Source organism: Mobula birostris, chromosome 5, assembly GCF_030028105.1.
Source record: "Mobula birostris isolate sMobBir1 chromosome 5, sMobBir1.hap1, whole genome shotgun sequence".
Classification (NCBI taxonomy): Eukaryota; Metazoa; Chordata; class Chondrichthyes; order Myliobatiformes; family Myliobatidae; genus Mobula; species Mobula birostris.
The window spans coordinates 196,629,829-196,648,719 of record NC_092374.1 but is presented as its reverse complement, the minus strand read 5'-3'; the positions used below and the strand labels follow the sequence as shown (position 1 = coordinate 196,648,719).

The window sequence follows — 18,891 nt, the reverse complement described above, 5'->3', positions numbered from 1 at the left end:
TCTTTAAGAGCTCTATCCATCTCTTTCTTGAAAGCATCCAGAGACTTGGCCTCCACAGCTTCTGGGGCAGAGCATTCCACATATCCACCACTCTCTGGGTGAAAAACTTCTGCTGATGCCCCACCTCCCCCTCGTACCCCATCTGTTATTTATTTATATGCGCACATTCTTTCTGTCACTCTCCTTTTCTCCCTCTGTCCCTCTCACTATACCCCTTGCCCATCCTCTGGGTTTCCCCCCTCCCCCTTTTCCTTCTCCCTGGGCCTCCTGTCCCATGATCCTCTTGTATCCCTTTTGCCAATCACCTGTCCAGCTCTTGGCTCCATCCTTCCCCCTCCTGTCTTCTCCTATCATTTTGGATCTCCCCCTCCCCCTCCCACTTTCAAATTTCTTACTAGCTCTTCCTTCAGTTAGTCCTGACGAAGAGTCTCGGCCCGAAACGTCGACTGTACCTCTTCCTAGAGATGCTGCCTGGCCTGCTGCGTTCACCAGCAACTTTGAAGCAAGTAATAACGACTGTTTTACACCCTAGTCTGACTCTCCTTACTCCTGGAGCAAGAAGTAAATAAATAACCGGTGGGACTCTGCGAATCAGGTAGGTCCCGTTGGAGAGAAATGGGCAGCGACGTTTCGGGTCGAGATCCTGCATGGACTGTCTATTTCGCTTTTCAGGAATTGCAGCTTTCCGTTCTGTCTTACATTGAACCAAGCTCTTCTCTGCGGCTTCATTTACATTCCGACCTGTTTAACGTGTTTCTGATCCCACCCTGGTGTGGAAACGGACGTGATACCTTCCCTTTGTTTGAATACTTGGTGCGACAAGACGTTAATTCCGGGAGACCGCGGCGCGTCTAGTGGAGAGGTGCGGTACTGCAGGGGTTCAGCAGCTTCCCGAAAACGAAAGGAGCCGGAATCAGGAAATATCTGGAGTTAACATGTCTTCGCAAGGACTGGTCGAGAGTTTAACCGAGGATGTAATTTGTCCCATCTGTCTGGATTTCTTCACTGAACCTGTCGCTCTGGAGTGTGGACACAACTTCTGTAGCTCTTGTGTCACACAGTATTGGGGAAGGCAGGGGAGAAACGCCTGCCCGGAATGTAGAGAGGAGATTGCAGACCCCACCCTCAAGGTCAATCGGGCTTTGGGAAATCTATCTGAGAAAGCTCGAAGACTAAACCTGAATCCGAAAGGGAAGGAAAGCAAAGTTTACTGCGAGGAACATGGGGAAGAACTGAAGCTGTTTTGTGAGACGGACAAGACACTGATCTGCCTGATCTGTGCGATTGCGAAGGAGCACAAGTCGCACAACTTCATGCCGGTTAAAGAAGCCGCTGAAATCTACAAGGTAAAAATAACCCGATTTATATCGTCTGTTTATGTCATGCCATGTTTTTGTCTAATCTATTCACTCTTTAATTCCCAGGATCGGATTAAAACTTCCATAGATTCTCTCATAAGAAATGTAGCAGGCATTGAGGAAATGGAGCAGGAACAGAAAGAGAAGATTTCTGGAATTCGGGTGAGGTTTCCTGAACAGAATTTCCGATATTTGCGCAGATTTGTTCCCTTTAGTGTGGAATAGCAGAGTGTGGCAGCTCCAGTGATCCGGGTTTGATCCTGACCTCTGGTGCTGTCTGCGTGGAGTTTGCATGTTCTCCTTGTGATCATGGGAGTTTCTGTGACATCCCAAGGATATATTTCAAAGGTTTCAAAGGTACATTTAATGTCAGAAAAAAATGTACACAATATATATCCTAAAATGTTTTTTTTCTTCGCAACCATCCACAAAAAACAGAGGAATGCCCCCAAAGAATGATTGACAGTTATATGTTAGAACCCCAAAGTCCCCCCAGCTCCCCTCCCTCCTGTGCGTAAGCGGCCAGCAAGCAACGATCCCCATCCCCCCACTAGCAAAAAAAAGCATCGGCACCCACCACCGAGCACTCAAGCGTGCAGCAAAGCAACAGCAAAGACACAGACCTGCAGTACTCCAAAGACTACGCGTTCACCCACCCAGCATTTGACATACAACAGGCTCTCTCTCTCCCTAATAAGGGAGAAAGAGATGTCTCCATTTCACAGCAAGAGGGGAGTCACAACAAACAACTGGCTGGTTTATAATGTTAAAAGTTCTTTGAGTCACATTTTCCGAGCTCTGTGCCAAAAGATCTCAGGTCTTTGGGCACAAAGCCTTAGATCTTCCATCTCCCACAACACACTGATCTCCTGTCCGGACACCAAACTTCAATTCGCCCATCTCCAGAGCCACAAGATCTTGGCCCTCCAAAGGTGAGCTGAGCTCTTAGGCCGTGCCCTTGGTGTGCTGAATAACGGCCAATCGTGAAAGCCCAAGAATGGGTCCCATTCCCGCAAAGAACCATTGGTTGAATGTTTAATTGGTTCCTGTAATTTGCCCTGTTTGCTACTTCAGAGATGAACATCGACGATGTTCTGCGGGCTGCTGACAAAATTTCGAAAACTTTTTCTTCTGGATTACTCTCAGTGCAAATGTCAGCCTGTAATTTGCCTTCAAGCAATATACTTTTGAACTGACGTAATGAATCAGTGATTTCACAATCTTCTGAAGAACTTGGCAGACTTAACTCTCAAACTTGTAGTTACAGCATATTTAGGTAGACAAAGTTCATTGCTATGCCCGGATGAGAGGGAGGAGGAGTGGAGCACTCCAATCCCAGCTGAAATGCATAGGAATGAAACTCACTCTATCTAGCTGCTTGTTGGCAAACATACAGTCGCTGATAAGCAAGACTGAGGACCAAAGTGTGAATTGCTGCAACAGAGGGAAATCAGAAATTGCTGTGTTCTGTGTTTCATGAAGACACAGCTTACTCTAGACATGCTGGATATGTCAGTAAGACTTCAGGCTTCTCAATTCACCAGGTGGACCAGACTGCTGACCAAAGCAAAAGTTGGGTATTGTGTTTCATGATAAATGCTTTGCGGAGTTCAAAGCAGTGGTCTGTCTTACTGACCTAATTGTTGGGGACTTCAGTCAGGCTTGCCTGAAGAAAACTGCCTAATTATCACCTAAAGCCCCAGGGGTTGCAACACTCTTAACCATAGTTGTAGACAGCCGTCGATCACGGGGTATCATGGGTTTGTGCCTCTGATGGACTGTGTACTCTCCAGGGTGCAAACCTGGGTGGGAAGATTTGAAGAACCACCTGCTGCACTGTTGCAGGTTACTCGTCTCCACATCACTGATGTCGTCCAAGAGAAGGACAAGTGCCGATACAGCTTGGCACCAGTGTCATCGCAGAGGTTGCCAGAGTGAAGTTGTAAACACTATCAAACTGCGTTAGGGACCCCGGCTCCAGATTTCTTCCTCGGGGTTTACTCCCAAAGCCTTTCACATGGGTGGGTATGGCTGCAAGGTAGCGGAGACTCTTGATCACTGTTACACTATGATTACAGAAGCCATGCCTATACTGCATTTTGGAAATCTAATCATTTGGCCGTACTCCTGCTACCTGCATCCAGGCAGAGACTAAAGAACAATACTCCAGAGATAAGGACAACACAGAGATGGTTGTGAGAAGCTGAGGAGCAGCTACAAGATTGCTTCGAGTTGGTAGACTAGGCCGATCTGAATGAATACTCTTTTGCTATCATGAACTTTATGAAAACAGTTGAACTTTATGAAAACTCCATTGCTATCACAAACTTTATTGAAACAGTTGTAGATGACTTGTCCCTATAAACTTATTCAGAGTTTCCCCTCTCCAGAAGCGCTCAGTGAACCAGATCAGTGACATTCAGGTCTGGTAACCAAGTTAAATAAAAGAGGTCCATGTACAATCTCCGGAAAACCATCTGATTTGAGAAGCTGCGACCGGACCAAAGTTGAATCACCGAACGATGTTTGACAGCTGCGGCAGGGCTTGAATGCGATCATCTCCTACAAAGTGAAACCAAGAGACATAGGTGACAAGAAAGCTTCGCTTCCAGATGAGCCCAATGATTTTACACTCACTTTGACCATTAAAACATGGAGGCACCTTCACAAACTCTCGCAGCCCCCACTGAACCTGTAATTTCAGTCTCTGAGGGCCGATATAACAGCATCCTTCAGGCGGGAGAATCCACAGAAAACATCTGGCCCAGACCATATACCTAGCTGAGTATGAAAGACATGTGCTTATCCAGGGGTCCCCAACGTTTTTTGCACTGCGGACCGGTTTAATATTGACAATATTCTTGCGGACTGGCCGACCCGGGGGCGGTGGGGGGGTGGGTAGGGTTGCCAACGGACAAGAGTAGCAGTCAAATACGTTGTGTTTACCTAGAAAGACTACAATGACCATGATGCCTTGCGCGGGCACCAGTGCGCATGCGTGACCTGCCCCTGCGTTTACCTGCCGATTTTTTTTCTGCAAATACTTTTCGGCGATTCTGTTCGGTGGGGGCGGGATGTTAATCACGACCGGAATATAGGTGATAAGTGGCTAATACACTCAATTTCGTTTCTAAAAGGGTTTATCTAACGAATTTAATATTAAACACACAGCGCATATTTACCTCGCATGAATATAGTGATGTCAATTATCAGGGGAGGACAGGGGAGCTTGAAGTAAGTATTGAACGAACTCCAGTAGAAGGGGCAGAAGCAGGTTCGATATTATCATTCAAAGAAAAATCCAATAGGTATATGGACAGGAAAGGAATGGAGGGCTGTGGGCTGAGTGCAGGTCGGTGGGACTAGGTAAGAGTAGTGTTTGGCACGGACCAGAAGGGCCGAGATCGCCTGTTTCCGTGCTGTAATTGTTATATGGTTATATAAGTAAGTCAATAGCATCATAACATTTTACGTAACCTTTGAATATTAAACACACAGCACATATGTTCCCCGTATGAACATATAAAATCATTACAACACACCAATATCGCTGAATCAGTGGGAGCCCTGGGCTTGGTTTCCTGCAGCCACACGGTCCTATCAAAGGGTGATGGGAGACAGCGATACTCAAAGGGGATTCCTTATGTCCAGTCTATTCCGCAATTTAGTTTTCATTGCATTCATTGCAGAAAACTCCGCTTCGCAGAAAAATGTTGGAAATGGAAGCAACGTTTTCAGTGTTTTCATGGCTATCTCAGGATATTTAGCCTTGACTTTGATCCGGAATGCCGGCAGAGATGTTATGTCAAACATACTTTTCAGCCCACCATCATTTGCAAGCTCGAGGAGTTGATCTCCTTCCCGCGCTGACATGGATGACGCGCGGGTAATGACCTCGCATACGTTCAAGATCAACAGTGGCTGTGACAAGGAATGAGGAAAGGTGCAGCTGACTCACATCGCCAAATCATATCGTTTCCTCGCGGGCCGGTATCGGTCTGCGGCCCGGTGGTTGGGTACCACTGTGCTAATCCACTGGCTAGAGTGTTCACTGATATCCTTAACCTCTCAGTTCGGTAATCTGACGTACCCACTTGCTTCAAACAGACTTAACCAGTACTCAAGAAGAACGTGGAAACTGCCTCAATGACTATTGTTCAGTAGCACTGACATCCACTATGACGAAGTGCTTTGAGAGGTTGGTGATGAAATATATCAACTCATGCCCGATAAGCAACTTGGGTTTTCTACAACAGGTCATCCTCAGATGTCCTTTCATTGGCTCTTCACTCAAACCTGGAATATATGGACAATGAAAATATATACATACAGATTCTCTTCATTGACTACAGCTCAACATTCAACATGATCACTCCCTTAACACTAATCAATAAGCTTCAAGTCCTTGGCCCCACTGTGCAACTGGATTTTTTGACTCCAGTCAGTTCGGAATGGCCAAAACAGCTCCAAAATTTCCTTTAGCACAGGGGCACCGCAACGTTGTGTGCTAGCAACCTTGCTCTACTCACATTATACTTGTGACTGTGAGGCTAAGCACAATTCCAATCCAATAGACAAGTTTGCTGATAGCGTCACTGTCATTGGCCAAATCAAGGATGGTAACAAATGAACATATAGAAGGGAGATTAAAAATATGCCTTAGTGGTGGCCTAACACAACCTCAAACTCAATGTCAGCAAAACCAAGCAGAAGTTTATTGAATTCAAGAGGAGGAAACTAGAGGTCCTTGAGCCAGTACTCATCAACGTATCAGAGGAGGAGAGGGTCAGTGACATTATATTTCTAGGTGTTACTATTTCAGCGGATCTGTCCTGGGCCCAGCCATTACAAAGAAATCACGGCACCATCTCTACTTTCTTCAAAGTTTGCAAACATTCATCATGACAACTACAACAGCGACATATTTCTACAGATGTGAGGTAGAGATTATATTGGTAGTATGTTATGTAAATACCAATGCTCTTGTACAGAAACTTTACAACAAAATTGTTGAAAGGCATGGACAGAGTGGATGTGGCAAAATTGTTTCCCATGGCGTGGGAGTCTAGTACGAGAGGGCATGAATTAAGGATTGAAGGGCGCCCGTTCAGAACAGAGATGCAAAGAAATTTTTTTTAACCAGAAGGTGGTGAATCTGTGGAAATTCTTGCCACGGGCAGCAGTGGAGGCCAGGTCATTGGGTATATTTAAGACAGAGATTGATAGGTATCTGAGTAGCCAGGGCATCAAGGGTTATGGTGAGAAGGCGGGGGAGTGGGACTAAATGGGAGAGTGGATCAGCTCATGATAAAATGGTGGAGCAGACTCGATGGGCCAAATGGCCGACTTCTGCTCCTTTGTCTTATGGTCTAAAATGGTTTATACAGCCCAGTCAGTTAAGCATTCTCCACCATTGAGCACATCTACCTGGAGCGTTGTCACAGGAAAACAGCATCCTTCTTCAAGGACCCAAAGCTTCCTGCCACCAGGATCAAGGTACAGGAACTTTATACACAGCACCATCAGGTTCAGGAACAATTATTACCCCTCAACCATCAGGCTCTGGAGCTGGAGGGGATAACTTCACTGAACTTTACTTGCACCATCACTGAACTGTTCCAATTGAACTGGACTCACTTTCAAGTATTCTGAATCTCATATTCTCTATTATTGCTTATTTTTGTTATTATTATTATTATTTTCTTTTTTCTCTTTTTGTCATTGCACTCTTTATTGCTTTTTTGCACACTGGTATTGTCCATCCTGTTGGGTCAAGTCTTCCATTGATTCAATTGTATATCTTGTATTTATTGTGATTCCCTGAAAGAAAAGGAATCTCAGGGTTGTACACGGTGACACATATGTACCTTAATAATAAATTTGCATTGAACTTGAACTTGCAATGGGGTATGTGAATCAGGTCGGAGTTAATGGCCACGTGAGGGAGAACAGGATCCAGAAAAACGTGAGGAAATGATATTGGTGGGGTTGCCCTGAGAGCCAATATAAATGATAAGCTGAACAGACACCTTCCATGTCAGAAGGAAATACATCAAAGGAATATAGTAAATCAATCTTCACCTCTCACTTGACAGAAACAGTCACACATCCTTCAGTCCCACGTCACATCACAGTTTGCAGAACTGCATCAGATTCTCACAGAGAAAGAGCAGCGCATACTTAGAGATCTCAGGAAGGAAGAGGAGAGGATTCTAAACCCAATGGAGAAAAATCTTCGAGAGATTCAAAAGAATTTAAATTCTGTCCGGGAGGAGATCTCAAGGTTACAGGAATGGATGGATCAGAAACAGAGTGTGATATTTCTCAAGGTGAGAGATTATATTTCAATTTGTCTTTTTTTAAGCGGACAAAATTGGGATCAATATGTTTGAAGTTGCTGCAACATTTACAAATGGTTGTAAACTGATTTAAGACAGACATATGTTTCGAAGTTCAGGACAAAGAGGGATGAATTTCAGAACATAACCCTCACATCAGATTTATCATCTACAGGTAAATTCACTTTCCCTTAGATTAGAGACTAAAGGGAATCTTACACTATTTATTTTTTCAGAGATGGCATTGCACAGGATTATATTCCTGTCCCCATCACAAGCTGGCCACTCGGTCCGTCTGTCCCTAACAATTTGCGTATCACACAAGCCTTCTCCCACTTGCTCACACAGTGCCCCAAACTCCACTGTCCCTTGTGTTTTTCCAGCTTCCCCATTACATTCAGTCTCTGCTGTTCCACCTCAACAGCTCCTGTGGCAGTGAGTTCCACATTCTCCTCAATACATTTGTTGTGGGATTTATTAACAACCATCTGATATGTCATCTTTTGACTTTTGGACTCCACGCAGCAGAAATATTCTCCTTTCCCACCCCATCAAATCCATTTGGAATGTTAAATTCCTCCATCAGATCCTCCCAGACATCATATCCAGATAACAATTCACAAACTGTCTAGTCTATTCAGATCTTGTGTTTTACTTATTTCAGGAGGAAGCTTCTTGGAAGAGAAGGTAGGACCTGTTCTTTTCGGAATCCCTGTACAGATTTTAAAACATTCAAAACTGCAGATTATAACTGACAGTTTTATATTTACAGGATTAGTGATGATAAGCAGATATTGTCAGTGACAGATGGTGCCCTTCCGGTTGAAAAATTCGATCACCTCTATTTGTTGAACACAGCGTTGAGGGAAGCACTTGATGACATTAATCGAGGTAAAACTTAGAGATTCATTTATCCTTGTTTATGAGACACAACTAATTACAAATAGAAGCAAAGACTGGCTGTAATAATCTGCTGAATGGGAACTGTAGTTTTATTCCGGCATCAATCCTACCTGCTGGGAAACATGACTATCTCATAGTCAGCTAGAGATGTCAGACTCCTGAACACACTGACACAGGGCACAATACATGGGACTGTTAGATTAAACACTGCATCGTGGTCCCATCCAGACTGTACAAATCCAACAAGACACTGGTGTGAATCCTACCACATAAACTGGGGAATTAATATTCACCTAATGACATTATCAGGAATAAAGGGCCAGCACGGTAATGTAGCAGTTAGTGAGAAGCTATTCCATCTCAGGGCGTCAGATTTCGGAGTTCGGTTCCAGCGCCGTATGTAAGGATTTTTAGGTTCTACCCGGACCAGATGGGTTTCGTTCAAGTGCTCCAGTTTCCTCCCACGGTCCAAAGATGTAGCAGTTGGTAAGTTGTGCATTGAAAATTGTCCTGTGATTAGACAATAGGTGGGTAGCTGGACAGTGCGGCTTGTGACTGCAGACTCCAGTCTGCCCCCTGCTGGACTAATGAGCCTCACTGTTGTTATCAAACTACCACATTGAAGCATTGAATATCCCACCTCCCCCTCGTACCCCATCCATTATTTATTTATATACACACCTTCGTTTTCTCTCTCTTTCTCTCCCTTTTCTCCCTCTGTCCCTCTGACTACCCCTGCCCATCCTCTGGGTTCCCCCCCCCTCCCTCTTTTCCTTCTCCCTGGGCCTCCTGTCCCATGATCCTCTCATATCCCTTTTGCCAATCAACTGTCCAGCTCTTGGCTCCATCCCTCCCCCTCCTGTCTTCTCCTATCATTTTGGATCTCCCCCTCCCCCTCCCACTTTCAAATCTCTTTCTAGCTCTTCCTTCAGTTACTCCTGATGAAGGGTCTCGGCCGAAACGTCGACTGTACCTCTTCCTAGAGATGCTGCCTGGCCTGCTGCGTCCACCAGCAACTTTGATGTGTGTTGCTTGAATTTCCAGCATCTGCAGAATTCCTCATGTTTACATTGAAGCATTGTAAGATTGAGCCCGGACACATCAACCAGCATTGACCTCGCCCAAGGTTTCACAAGCACCTCCTTTTCTTTTGGTCATGTGATATGTTCCAAGACATCATTTCCTGAACTTATTTTTCTCAATTCCTTGACCTTCTCTCTGGGAAATACAGGTGGGAAATATTCATTTAAACCACTCCCTTCCACAGCAGTTCATCCAGTGGATAACCAGGTTCTTACGCATGATGCTCTAACGCGTTACTCTTTCATTTAATGAACATGTAGAACCCTTTAAACTGCCTTTACCTCAATGCCAGAATGATCACGCGTAATGTCCTTGAATTTCCCGCTTCAGTGTACACTTCTGTCTCTCAGGTCAGGTCAGAGAGCTGTGACCAGGGGTTTCTCACAGAGAGGACAATCCACCCTTGTTTACTCTTTTGTGACCAGATCCTCCGTGATGTATTTTCTCAGTTCCTTCAGGAACTTAGTCCCACTGAGTCTGTGCTGACCATGAGAGAAAATTAAACTAATCCCACATGTTGTGTACCCTCAGTTCCCTGCATTTTCATGAACCTGTCGAAATGCCTTTTCAATGTTGCTGTTAATCCATTTCCTCAATACTCCTATTTATTTAACCTGGTGTTCAACTGACATGTTTCATGTTTGCACTTTATCCCATTGTGAAGCACTTTGAGTTACATCATTTGTGTGAAAAGTGCTCTGTAAATAATACTCATCAAATTGCTGGTGAACGCAGCAGGCCAGGCAGCATCTCTAGGAAGAGGTACAGTCGACATTTCGGGCTGAGACCCTTCGTCAGGACTAACTGAGAGAAGAGCTAGTAAGAGATTTGAAAGTGGTAAGGGGAGGGGGAGATCCAAAATGTTAGGAGAAGACAGGAGGGGGAGGGATGGAGCCAAGAGATGGACAGGTGATTTAGAAAAGGAATATGAGAGGATCATGGGACAGGAGGCCCAGGGAGAAAGAAAAGGGGGAGGGGAGAACCCAGAGGACAGGCAAGGGGTATAGTGAGAGGGACAGAGGGAGAAAAAGGAGAGAGAGAGAAAGAATGAGTGTATATAAATAAATAATGGATGGGGTATGAGGGGGAGGTGGGGCATTAGCAGAAGTTAGAGAAGTCAAGGTTCATGCCCTCAGGTTGGAGGCTACCCAGACGGAATATAAGGTGTTGTTCCTCCACCCTAAGTGTGGCTTCATCTTTACAGTAGAGGAGGCCATGGACAGACATGTCAGAATGGGAATGGGACGTGGAATTAAAATGTGTGGCCACTGGGAGATCCTGCTTTCTCTGGCGGACAGAGCGTAGGTGTTCAGAAAGCGATCTCCCAGTCTGTGTTGGGTCTCGCCACATCGGGAGCACCGGACGCAGTATATCACCACAGCCGACTCACAGGTGAAGTGTCGCCTCACCTGGAAGGACTGTCTGGGGCCCTGAATGGTAGCAAGGGAGAAAGTGTAAGGACATGTGTAGCTGCAGAATTCCTCGTGTTCGCGTCTATAAATAATACTATTATTATTGTATTTTCATTTTTTTCTCAGCTCAAGCTGGTAATACCTGAGGTACGGGCACAGCCAAGCACACTCATTTCTCAATTGCTCGGGACCTTGCTGCCTGAGTCTCCCCCTGATCCCCGGGGACTCTCTAATTCTCTGCTTCTCCCCACAGTCTCTGTCACCCTGGATGTGGCAACGGCGAATCCTTGGCTCGAGGTGTCTGAGGATCGGAAGAGTGTGAGGTGTACCGGGACACGGAGGAATCTCCCTGACACCGGGAAGAGGTTCACAAACCGGTTTTGTGTGCTGGGGTCGGAGGGATTCACATCGGGGAGACATTACTGGGAGGTGGAGGTGACGGGGAATGGGTGGTGGGATCTGGGAGTCGTCGCAGAATCTGTGGAGAGGAAGGAACGGGTCAGACTGAGTCCGGGGACCGGATTCTGGATCATCAGGCGGATTGATGACGCGATGAAGGTTCTCACCTCCCCTGAATCCCGTCTCCCTTCCGATCCCATCCCCGGGAGGGTGGGAGTTTATCTCAGTTACGAATCAGGGACAGTTTCATTTTACAACGCGGAGACCAAGTCCCATCTCCACACCTTCACTGGGAATAAATTCACGGGGAAACTTTATCCTTCATTAGCAATTGGATATAAAAATCAGTGGCTGAGAATCTGCTCCGGGTATGTAAACCGGTAGGGTCCGGGACCGGCATCAGGAGTGTAAATATAAATGTGCGGAGAGCGAAATAGACACGATGTGAGAATTATCGATCTATTAATATTAACTCGTTCACCGCATCCATCAACGAAATAGAAACATTACTCCCCGGCTCCCCCGGGTCCTAAAGTCCACTAGCATTAACAGGGTAATTAGGACAAGTGGTGGTGCTGCTGACTGGAAAATGGAGGTCAGGGTGAATCTTGGAAATACAGGACATAGTGATAAATCGGGTAAGCTATTGGCTAATCAATTGAAGTTTGCTTCGGTTAAAGGGCAAATTACTTAGATTCGCAAAACACGATGTTACTTGACAGTTGATCATGACGAGATGAACAAAACCTTTCAAGAATTTTATACCTCTTTATATCACTCTGATTTTCCTCATGATTTTAATATCATGCATGATTTTTTTAAGTAAACTGAATTTTCCGAAATTATCACCCGAAGATTGCTTATCATTAGAAACTCCTATTACAGAGGAAGAAATAACAACTGCAATCTCATCACTGAATTCTGGTAAAGCACCTGGTCTGGATGGGTTTACAGTGGAATTTTTTAAAAATCCTTTTCCTCCATTTTCTCTCCGTGGTTGTCTAGAATATTCAAAGAAGCAATCAGTTTAGGTAAATTACCACAATTGTTTTATGAAGCCTCTATTGCCTTAATTCTTAAAAACAACTAAGATCCTACTGATTGTGCATCATATAGACCCATATCTCTTTTGAATGTAGATTCAAAATTTTTTTCAAAAATTTTAGCAACTAGGTTAGAGAAGGTATTACCTCAAATTATATCTATGGACCAAGCTGGATTTATTAAAAATCGTTATTCATCTTTTAATATTAGGAGGTTAATGAATATTGTTTATACCCCTTCATATAATACTCCGGAATGTATTATCTCAGTTGATGCTGAGAGAGCCTTTGACAGAGTTGAATGGCCTTATTTATTTAGTGTGCTCGAGAAATTTAATTTTAGTTTGATATTTGTATCTTGGATTAAATTGTTAGATCATACCCCGGTAGCTTCGGTCTGTATGAATAATCAAAGATCTCCCTTTTTCCGTCTATTTTGTGGTATTAGGCAAGGATGTCCTCTTATCCTTTACTATTTAATACCGCCTTTGAACCTTTAGAAATTGCTATCCATGACTTGCCCAATATTTTTGGTATTGCCCGCGGAAATGAAATACATAAATTATCACTATATGCAGATGATTTGTTATTGTATATCTCTAATCTGGAGAAGTCAATTCCTGCTATTTTAGCTTTGTTGGCTCAATTTAGTAATTTTTCTGGCTAGAAATTAAACCTTAATAAGAGTGAATTATTTCTCCTAAATAAGCAGGTACCTATTTATGGATGGTTACTATTTAAATTGGTTACTGACTCTTTTATATATTTAGGGATTATAATTGCAAAAAAGTATAAAGATTTATTTAAAGCAAATTTTTTACCTTTAATTGATCAGATTAAACTTTTGTTTACTAATGGTCACCAATATCTTTGTCTTTGATTGGTCGGATTAATGCTATTAATGATTATTTTGCCTAAATTTCTATATGTATTTCAATCGGTTCCAATTTTTATCCACAAATCTTTTTTTGATAATGTTGACTCGAAAATTTCCTCATATATATGGCAGAACAAAAATCCTAGGCTAGGTAAAAGGTATTTGCAGAAACCTAAAAAAGGTCGGCGGGGCGGGGTAGCTCTCCTGAATTTTAGATTTTATTATTGGGCAATTAATATTCGATACTTAAAATTTTGGTTACGAGATTTGGATGCAACTTCAAGTCCACATTGGGTAAATCTTGAATGTAATTCGTTACAAGGGTCTTCTTTGGGTTCGGTTTTAGGAACCTGGCTTCCTTTTATTTCTTCTAAATTGTATAAACAAATGAATAATCCAATAGTTAAGCATACTTTACATACATGGTTTCAATTCTGAACATTTTTTGGGTTGAATCAATTTATCTATCATATCTAATTTCCTTTTTCAACCTTCCACTATGGATCAAGCTTACTTTGATTGGAAAATCAGAGGTATAGTACGATTTCATGATTTATTTTTGGATAATTGTTTTATGTCCTTTGATCAACTTTCTAATAAATATAATTTACCCAGATCTCACTTTTTTAGATACCTATGGGTTAGAAACTTTTTAATTACTGTTTCTCCTAATTTTCCACACTTATATCCAATGGATATTTTGGAAAAAAAAGTAGATTTAAATCTCTTTCAGAAAAGTGTTGTAGCAATTATTTATAATATAATTATGAATTTATGTCCTGATGTTTCTAATAAAATTAAAACTGATTGGGAAAGAGAACTTAAGATTATGATACCAATTGAAAAATGGGAAAAAATTCTTCAATTAGTTAATTCATCCTCTATATGTGCTAAACATGTGTTGATACAGTTTAAAGTAGTGCACAGGGCTCATATGTCCAAAGATAAATTATCTCATTATTATTCTTTATAAATCCTATATGTGATAGATGTCATTGCGAGATAGCTTCTTTAACTCACATGTTTTGGTCATGTCCTTTGTTGGGAAAATATTAGAAAGATATTTTTGATATTATTTCAACGGTTTTGAATACAGACTTACAATCTCACCCAATTACTGCTATTTTTGGATTACCAATGATAGATGCAAACTATTTAACCTCTTCAGCTCGTCGGATGATTGCATTTCTTACTTTAATGGCTAGAAGATCCATTTTGCTGAATTGGAAAGAGGTTAACCCTCCTACTATATTTTACTGGTTTTCACAAACTATGTTGTGTTTAAATTTGGAAAAAATTAGAAATGTGGTTTATGACCCTTCCATTAAATTTGAAAAAAAAACTTGGAGGCCATTTATTCCGCATTTTCATAAAATGTAATTTGACCATTTCCAAACTTATTTTACTTCTCTGTAGGGTTGGTTGAGAGGAACAGAGTCGTTGACACTAAGGTTTTCTTTTCTCCCATTTTTTACGATGTTAAAACAGCCCAGGTCTTTTTTTAGTTTAGTTGATTAATTCTGTTTAGATCAGCTTTTTTTTGAGGGGGTTATATTTTCTTCATTTTTTTTCTTTTTTCATGATTTTTGTCTAGATTTTTTTTTGTCCTGTATTATTCATTGGTATCCTATATGATTGGGAGTTTTGTCAATTAAGTACTATTTGGTTTTATAATTACTCATGTTAAATATAACAATGTATTCCCAATAATTTTGTATTATTATTATGCTATGTTTATATTCTATGAAACTAATAAAAAGACAGAAAAAGAAAGAAAGGAAATACAGGACATGTAGTGGTGGTAACACACAAAGCACCAGAGACTCCCTGCGTGTCAGGGAACATCTCAACAACGGGCATAAGACTTTCGATACTGTTGTGGGGGTTGACCTGGCAGAGGAAAGTCACCATGGTGGGGTCTCTGGCACAGCATCTGCCTCTGTGACTCAGAAGGGAAGCTGCAAGCAAAGGTGCGCTGTGTGATAGGGGATTCGTTAGTTAGGGGAATGGACAGGAGGTTCTGTGGGTGAGAATGAGATTCCCAGTTGGTATGTTGCCTCTCAGATGCCAAGGTGTAGGACATTTCCAATCCAGTGGTCAATATTCTCAATTGAGAGGCTGAACAGCCAGAGGTTAAGTCCATATAGGTACCAATGGTATGGGTAGGAAGAGTGACAGGTTCTGCACAGGGAGTTCTGGGAGTGGTGCTAAGTTAAAGTGCATAAGCTTCAGGGTTGTGATCTCAGGATTGCCACGTGTTAGTGAGGCTAGAACAAGGAAGATTATACAGGGTAACACGTGGAGAAGGAGTTGGTGTAGGGGTGAGGACATAATTTTTGTTTGGATCATTGGGTTCTCTTCCAGGGAGGTGGGACCTGTACAGCAGGGACTGTTTGCACCTGAACTGGAGGGAGCTCATATGCTTGTGGGAAAGTTTGTTAATGCCGCGTGCTGGGGTTTAAAATTGAGTTGCAGGGGGGTGGGAACCAGAGTGCCAGAACATATAGTGGAGAGGTTGTGGAGACAGATATTGGTAAGACATCAGACCAAGTCAGGAATCAAAAGGTTGTGCATGGTGTTACCAGTATCCTGAGCTGTGTATATGTCAATGCAAGAAGTATCGTAGGAAAGGGGATTAAGCTCAGGGCAGGGATCAAAACCTGGAATTATCATATTGCGTTGCTCCGAGAGGGGCGTGGTCAGCAACTGCTGAGAAATAAGAAAGGTTTGACCACATGAATGGTACTATATCACAGATCAGCCAACAGTCCCAGGGATTTAGAGGAACAAATTGCTAAAGAGATCACAGACTGTTGGAACACGTAGGAGGTTGTTATAGTCGGTGATTTTAACTTTCCACACATCGACTGGGAATCCCACATTTTAACTGGGTACTAGAGGATTGAAGGATAGCCAAAATTGTTCCACTGTTTAACAAAGGCTCCAAACAAAAACCAGGAAATTATTGGCCGGTGAGTCTGACGATAATTGTGGGAAAGTTATTGGAAGGTATTCTATGGAACCAAATATATATATTTGCACAGACATGGACTGATTAAGGATAGTCAGCATAACTTCGTGTGTGGTAGGTCATGTCTAACCAATCTTATAGAGTTTTTCAAGGAAGTTACCAGGACAGTGGATGAAGGCAAGGCAGTGGACGTTGACAATGTATTTGACAAGGTCCTACATGAGAGGTTGGTCAAAAAGTTTCAGATGCTTGGAATTCAAGATGAGGCAGTAAATTGCATTAGACTTTGGCTTTGTGGGAGAAGCCAGAGAGTGGTAGTAGATGGTGGCCTCTCTGACTGGAGAGCTGTGACTTGTGGTGTGCCACAGGGATTCTTGCAGTGTCCCTGGTTGTTTGTCATCTATATCAATAATCCAGATGATAACATGGTTCACTGGGTCAGCAAATTTGTGGCTGACACCAAGATTGGGGGGTGTAGCAGACAGCGAGAGGGATCTGCATCAGCTGGACAAATGTGCTGAAAATGGCAGATGGAATTTAATGCAGACAAGTGTGAGGATTTCAACTTCGGTAGGACCAACCGGGGTAGATCTTACACAGTGCATGCTTACACTGAGGATCAAATTGATCTATCAAGCTCCTATGGCTGCAGTTATAACTAACAATCAAAAATCTCCCTATTTCAGACTATACAGTGGTACCCGGCAGGGCTGTCCTCTTAGTCTTTTGTTATTTAACTTGGCTCTAGAACCTCTTGCTATTGCTCTTTGGAATTCCAATAGTATTCAGGGTATTAAGAAAGGGGATAAAATGCATAAGGTTTTGTTGTATGCAGATGACTTATTATTCTACATTTCAGATCCTAAGAAATCTATTCCTTCTGTTATCCATACTCTCCGAATTTAGTAGTTTTTCTGGATACGTTAAATTTATACAGAAGTGAGTTATTTCCCATTAATAATCATTTGGGTCAGTATGAGCAATTACATTTTAGTATTGCTAAAAATCAATTTACTTACCTTGGTATTAAAGTTACTAAGAATTTCAAAGATCTATGTAAATATAATTTTCTCCCATTAATTAATTATACCCAAGAAATACTTTCTAAATGGTCTCCTATGATGCTATCATTAATTGGGCGAATTAATGCTATTAAAATGATAGTTCCACCAAAATTCTTATATATATTTCAAGCAGTTCCTTCATTTGTTCCTAAATGTTTTTTTTGACAGAATAGACTCCAAAATTTTATCCTGTATTTGGAACAATAAAAATCCTAGATTGAGTAAACCTTTATTGCAGAAATTAAAAAAGGACAGTGGTATGGCTTTGCCAAATCTTAGACTGTACTACTGGACAATTAATATTCAATATGTTACCTGTTGGATTCATTATTCAGACATATATGACTGTCCTTTATAGGTAAATTTGGAGAAAAACTCGGTGAAGGGGTTTTCCTTGGCCTCTTTACTGGGAGCTCCTCTTCCTTTCCTGCTCTCTAAGATTGGTAGAGAAGACCTTAATCCTATTATTAAACATACATTAAGAATTTGGTTTCAGTTTCACAGATTTTTTGAATTAAATAATTTTGTCCTTTCTCGTGAAATATATCATAACTATTTTTTAAGCCATTAATTTTAGATTAGGCTTTTTTAATTTGGAAAACCAAAGGAATAATAACTTTTTTGGATTTGTTTATAGGGGATTATAGAGGATCTGTTCTAGACCCATCATATAAATATTATCACAAAGAAAGGACAATAGCACCTTTATTTCGTCAGGAATCTGCGGAGGTTTGGCATCTCATTGAAAACCTTGGCAAACTTCTAGAGACCTGAGGTGGAATGTGTGCTGACTGGCTGCATTATGGCCTGCTATGAGAACACCAAGTCTTTTACTTGAAAATTCTACAAAAGGTAGTGGATTTGGCCCAGAACATCATGGGTAAAACCCTCCCAACCATTGAGCACATCTACATGAAATGTTGTCATAGAAAAGCAGCATCCATCATCAAAGCTCCTCACCACCCAGGCAATTGCTCTTTTCTTGCTGCTGCCATCAGGTAGAAGGTACACATGCCTCAGGATTCACACCACCAGGTTCAAGAACAGTTACTACTCCTCACCTATCAGGCTCTTGAACAAAAGGGGATAGGTACACTCATTTAAGGACTCTGTTATATTGTTATTTCATGCTCGTTATTTATTGCTATTTATTTATATTTATTTATATTTGCAGTTTGTTTACTGTTTATGGTTCCGGATGTCTACAGTTACTGTTCTATAATTTGCTAAGTATACCCACAGAAAAGGAATAGCAGGGTGTATGTGGTGACCTGTATGTACTCTGATAATAAATTTTCCTTGAATTTTGAACATTGAACCAGTTTGCAGGCTGCCCTGGCAGAGCGTGAGGAGCTGTTCCTCTAATTTACGAGACAAATCGAGCCGGGATCCCAACCAGTTTCCACATGGAATCAGTTATTGTATTTTGGACCCACTTTAACC

The 18,891-nt window shown here is 42.1% G+C and overlaps 1 protein-coding gene across 1 annotated transcript; it reads left to right on the top strand.

Annotated features, from left to right (window-relative positions):
* Nucleotides 1-935: 935 nt before the first annotated feature.
* LOC140198453 (nuclear factor 7, brain-like) lies at nt 936-11,877 on the top strand. The gene is made up of 6 exons (XM_072259537.1): nt 936-1,346; nt 1,425-1,520; nt 7,454-7,687; nt 8,361-8,383; nt 8,469-8,587; nt 11,348-11,877. The coding sequence occupies exons 1-6, from the start codon at nt 936-938 to the stop codon at nt 11,875-11,877; spliced, it is 1,413 nt and encodes a 470-aa protein (XP_072115638.1).
* Nucleotides 11,878-18,891: the final 7,014 nt, after the last annotated feature.

Coding starts and splice junctions, on each gene's coding strand:
- LOC140198453 (XM_072259537.1), top strand. CDS start 936: ATGTCTTCGCAAGGACTGGTCGAGAGTTTAACCGAGGATGTAATTTGT. Junction 1,521..7,453: donor AGAAGATTTCTGGAATTCGG/GTGAGGTTTCCT, acceptor CTCACTTGACAG/AAACAGTCACACATCCTTCA. Junction 8,588..11,347: donor ACTTGATGACATTAATCGAG/GTAAAACTTAGA, acceptor TTCTCCCCACAG/TCTCTGTCACCCTGGATGTG.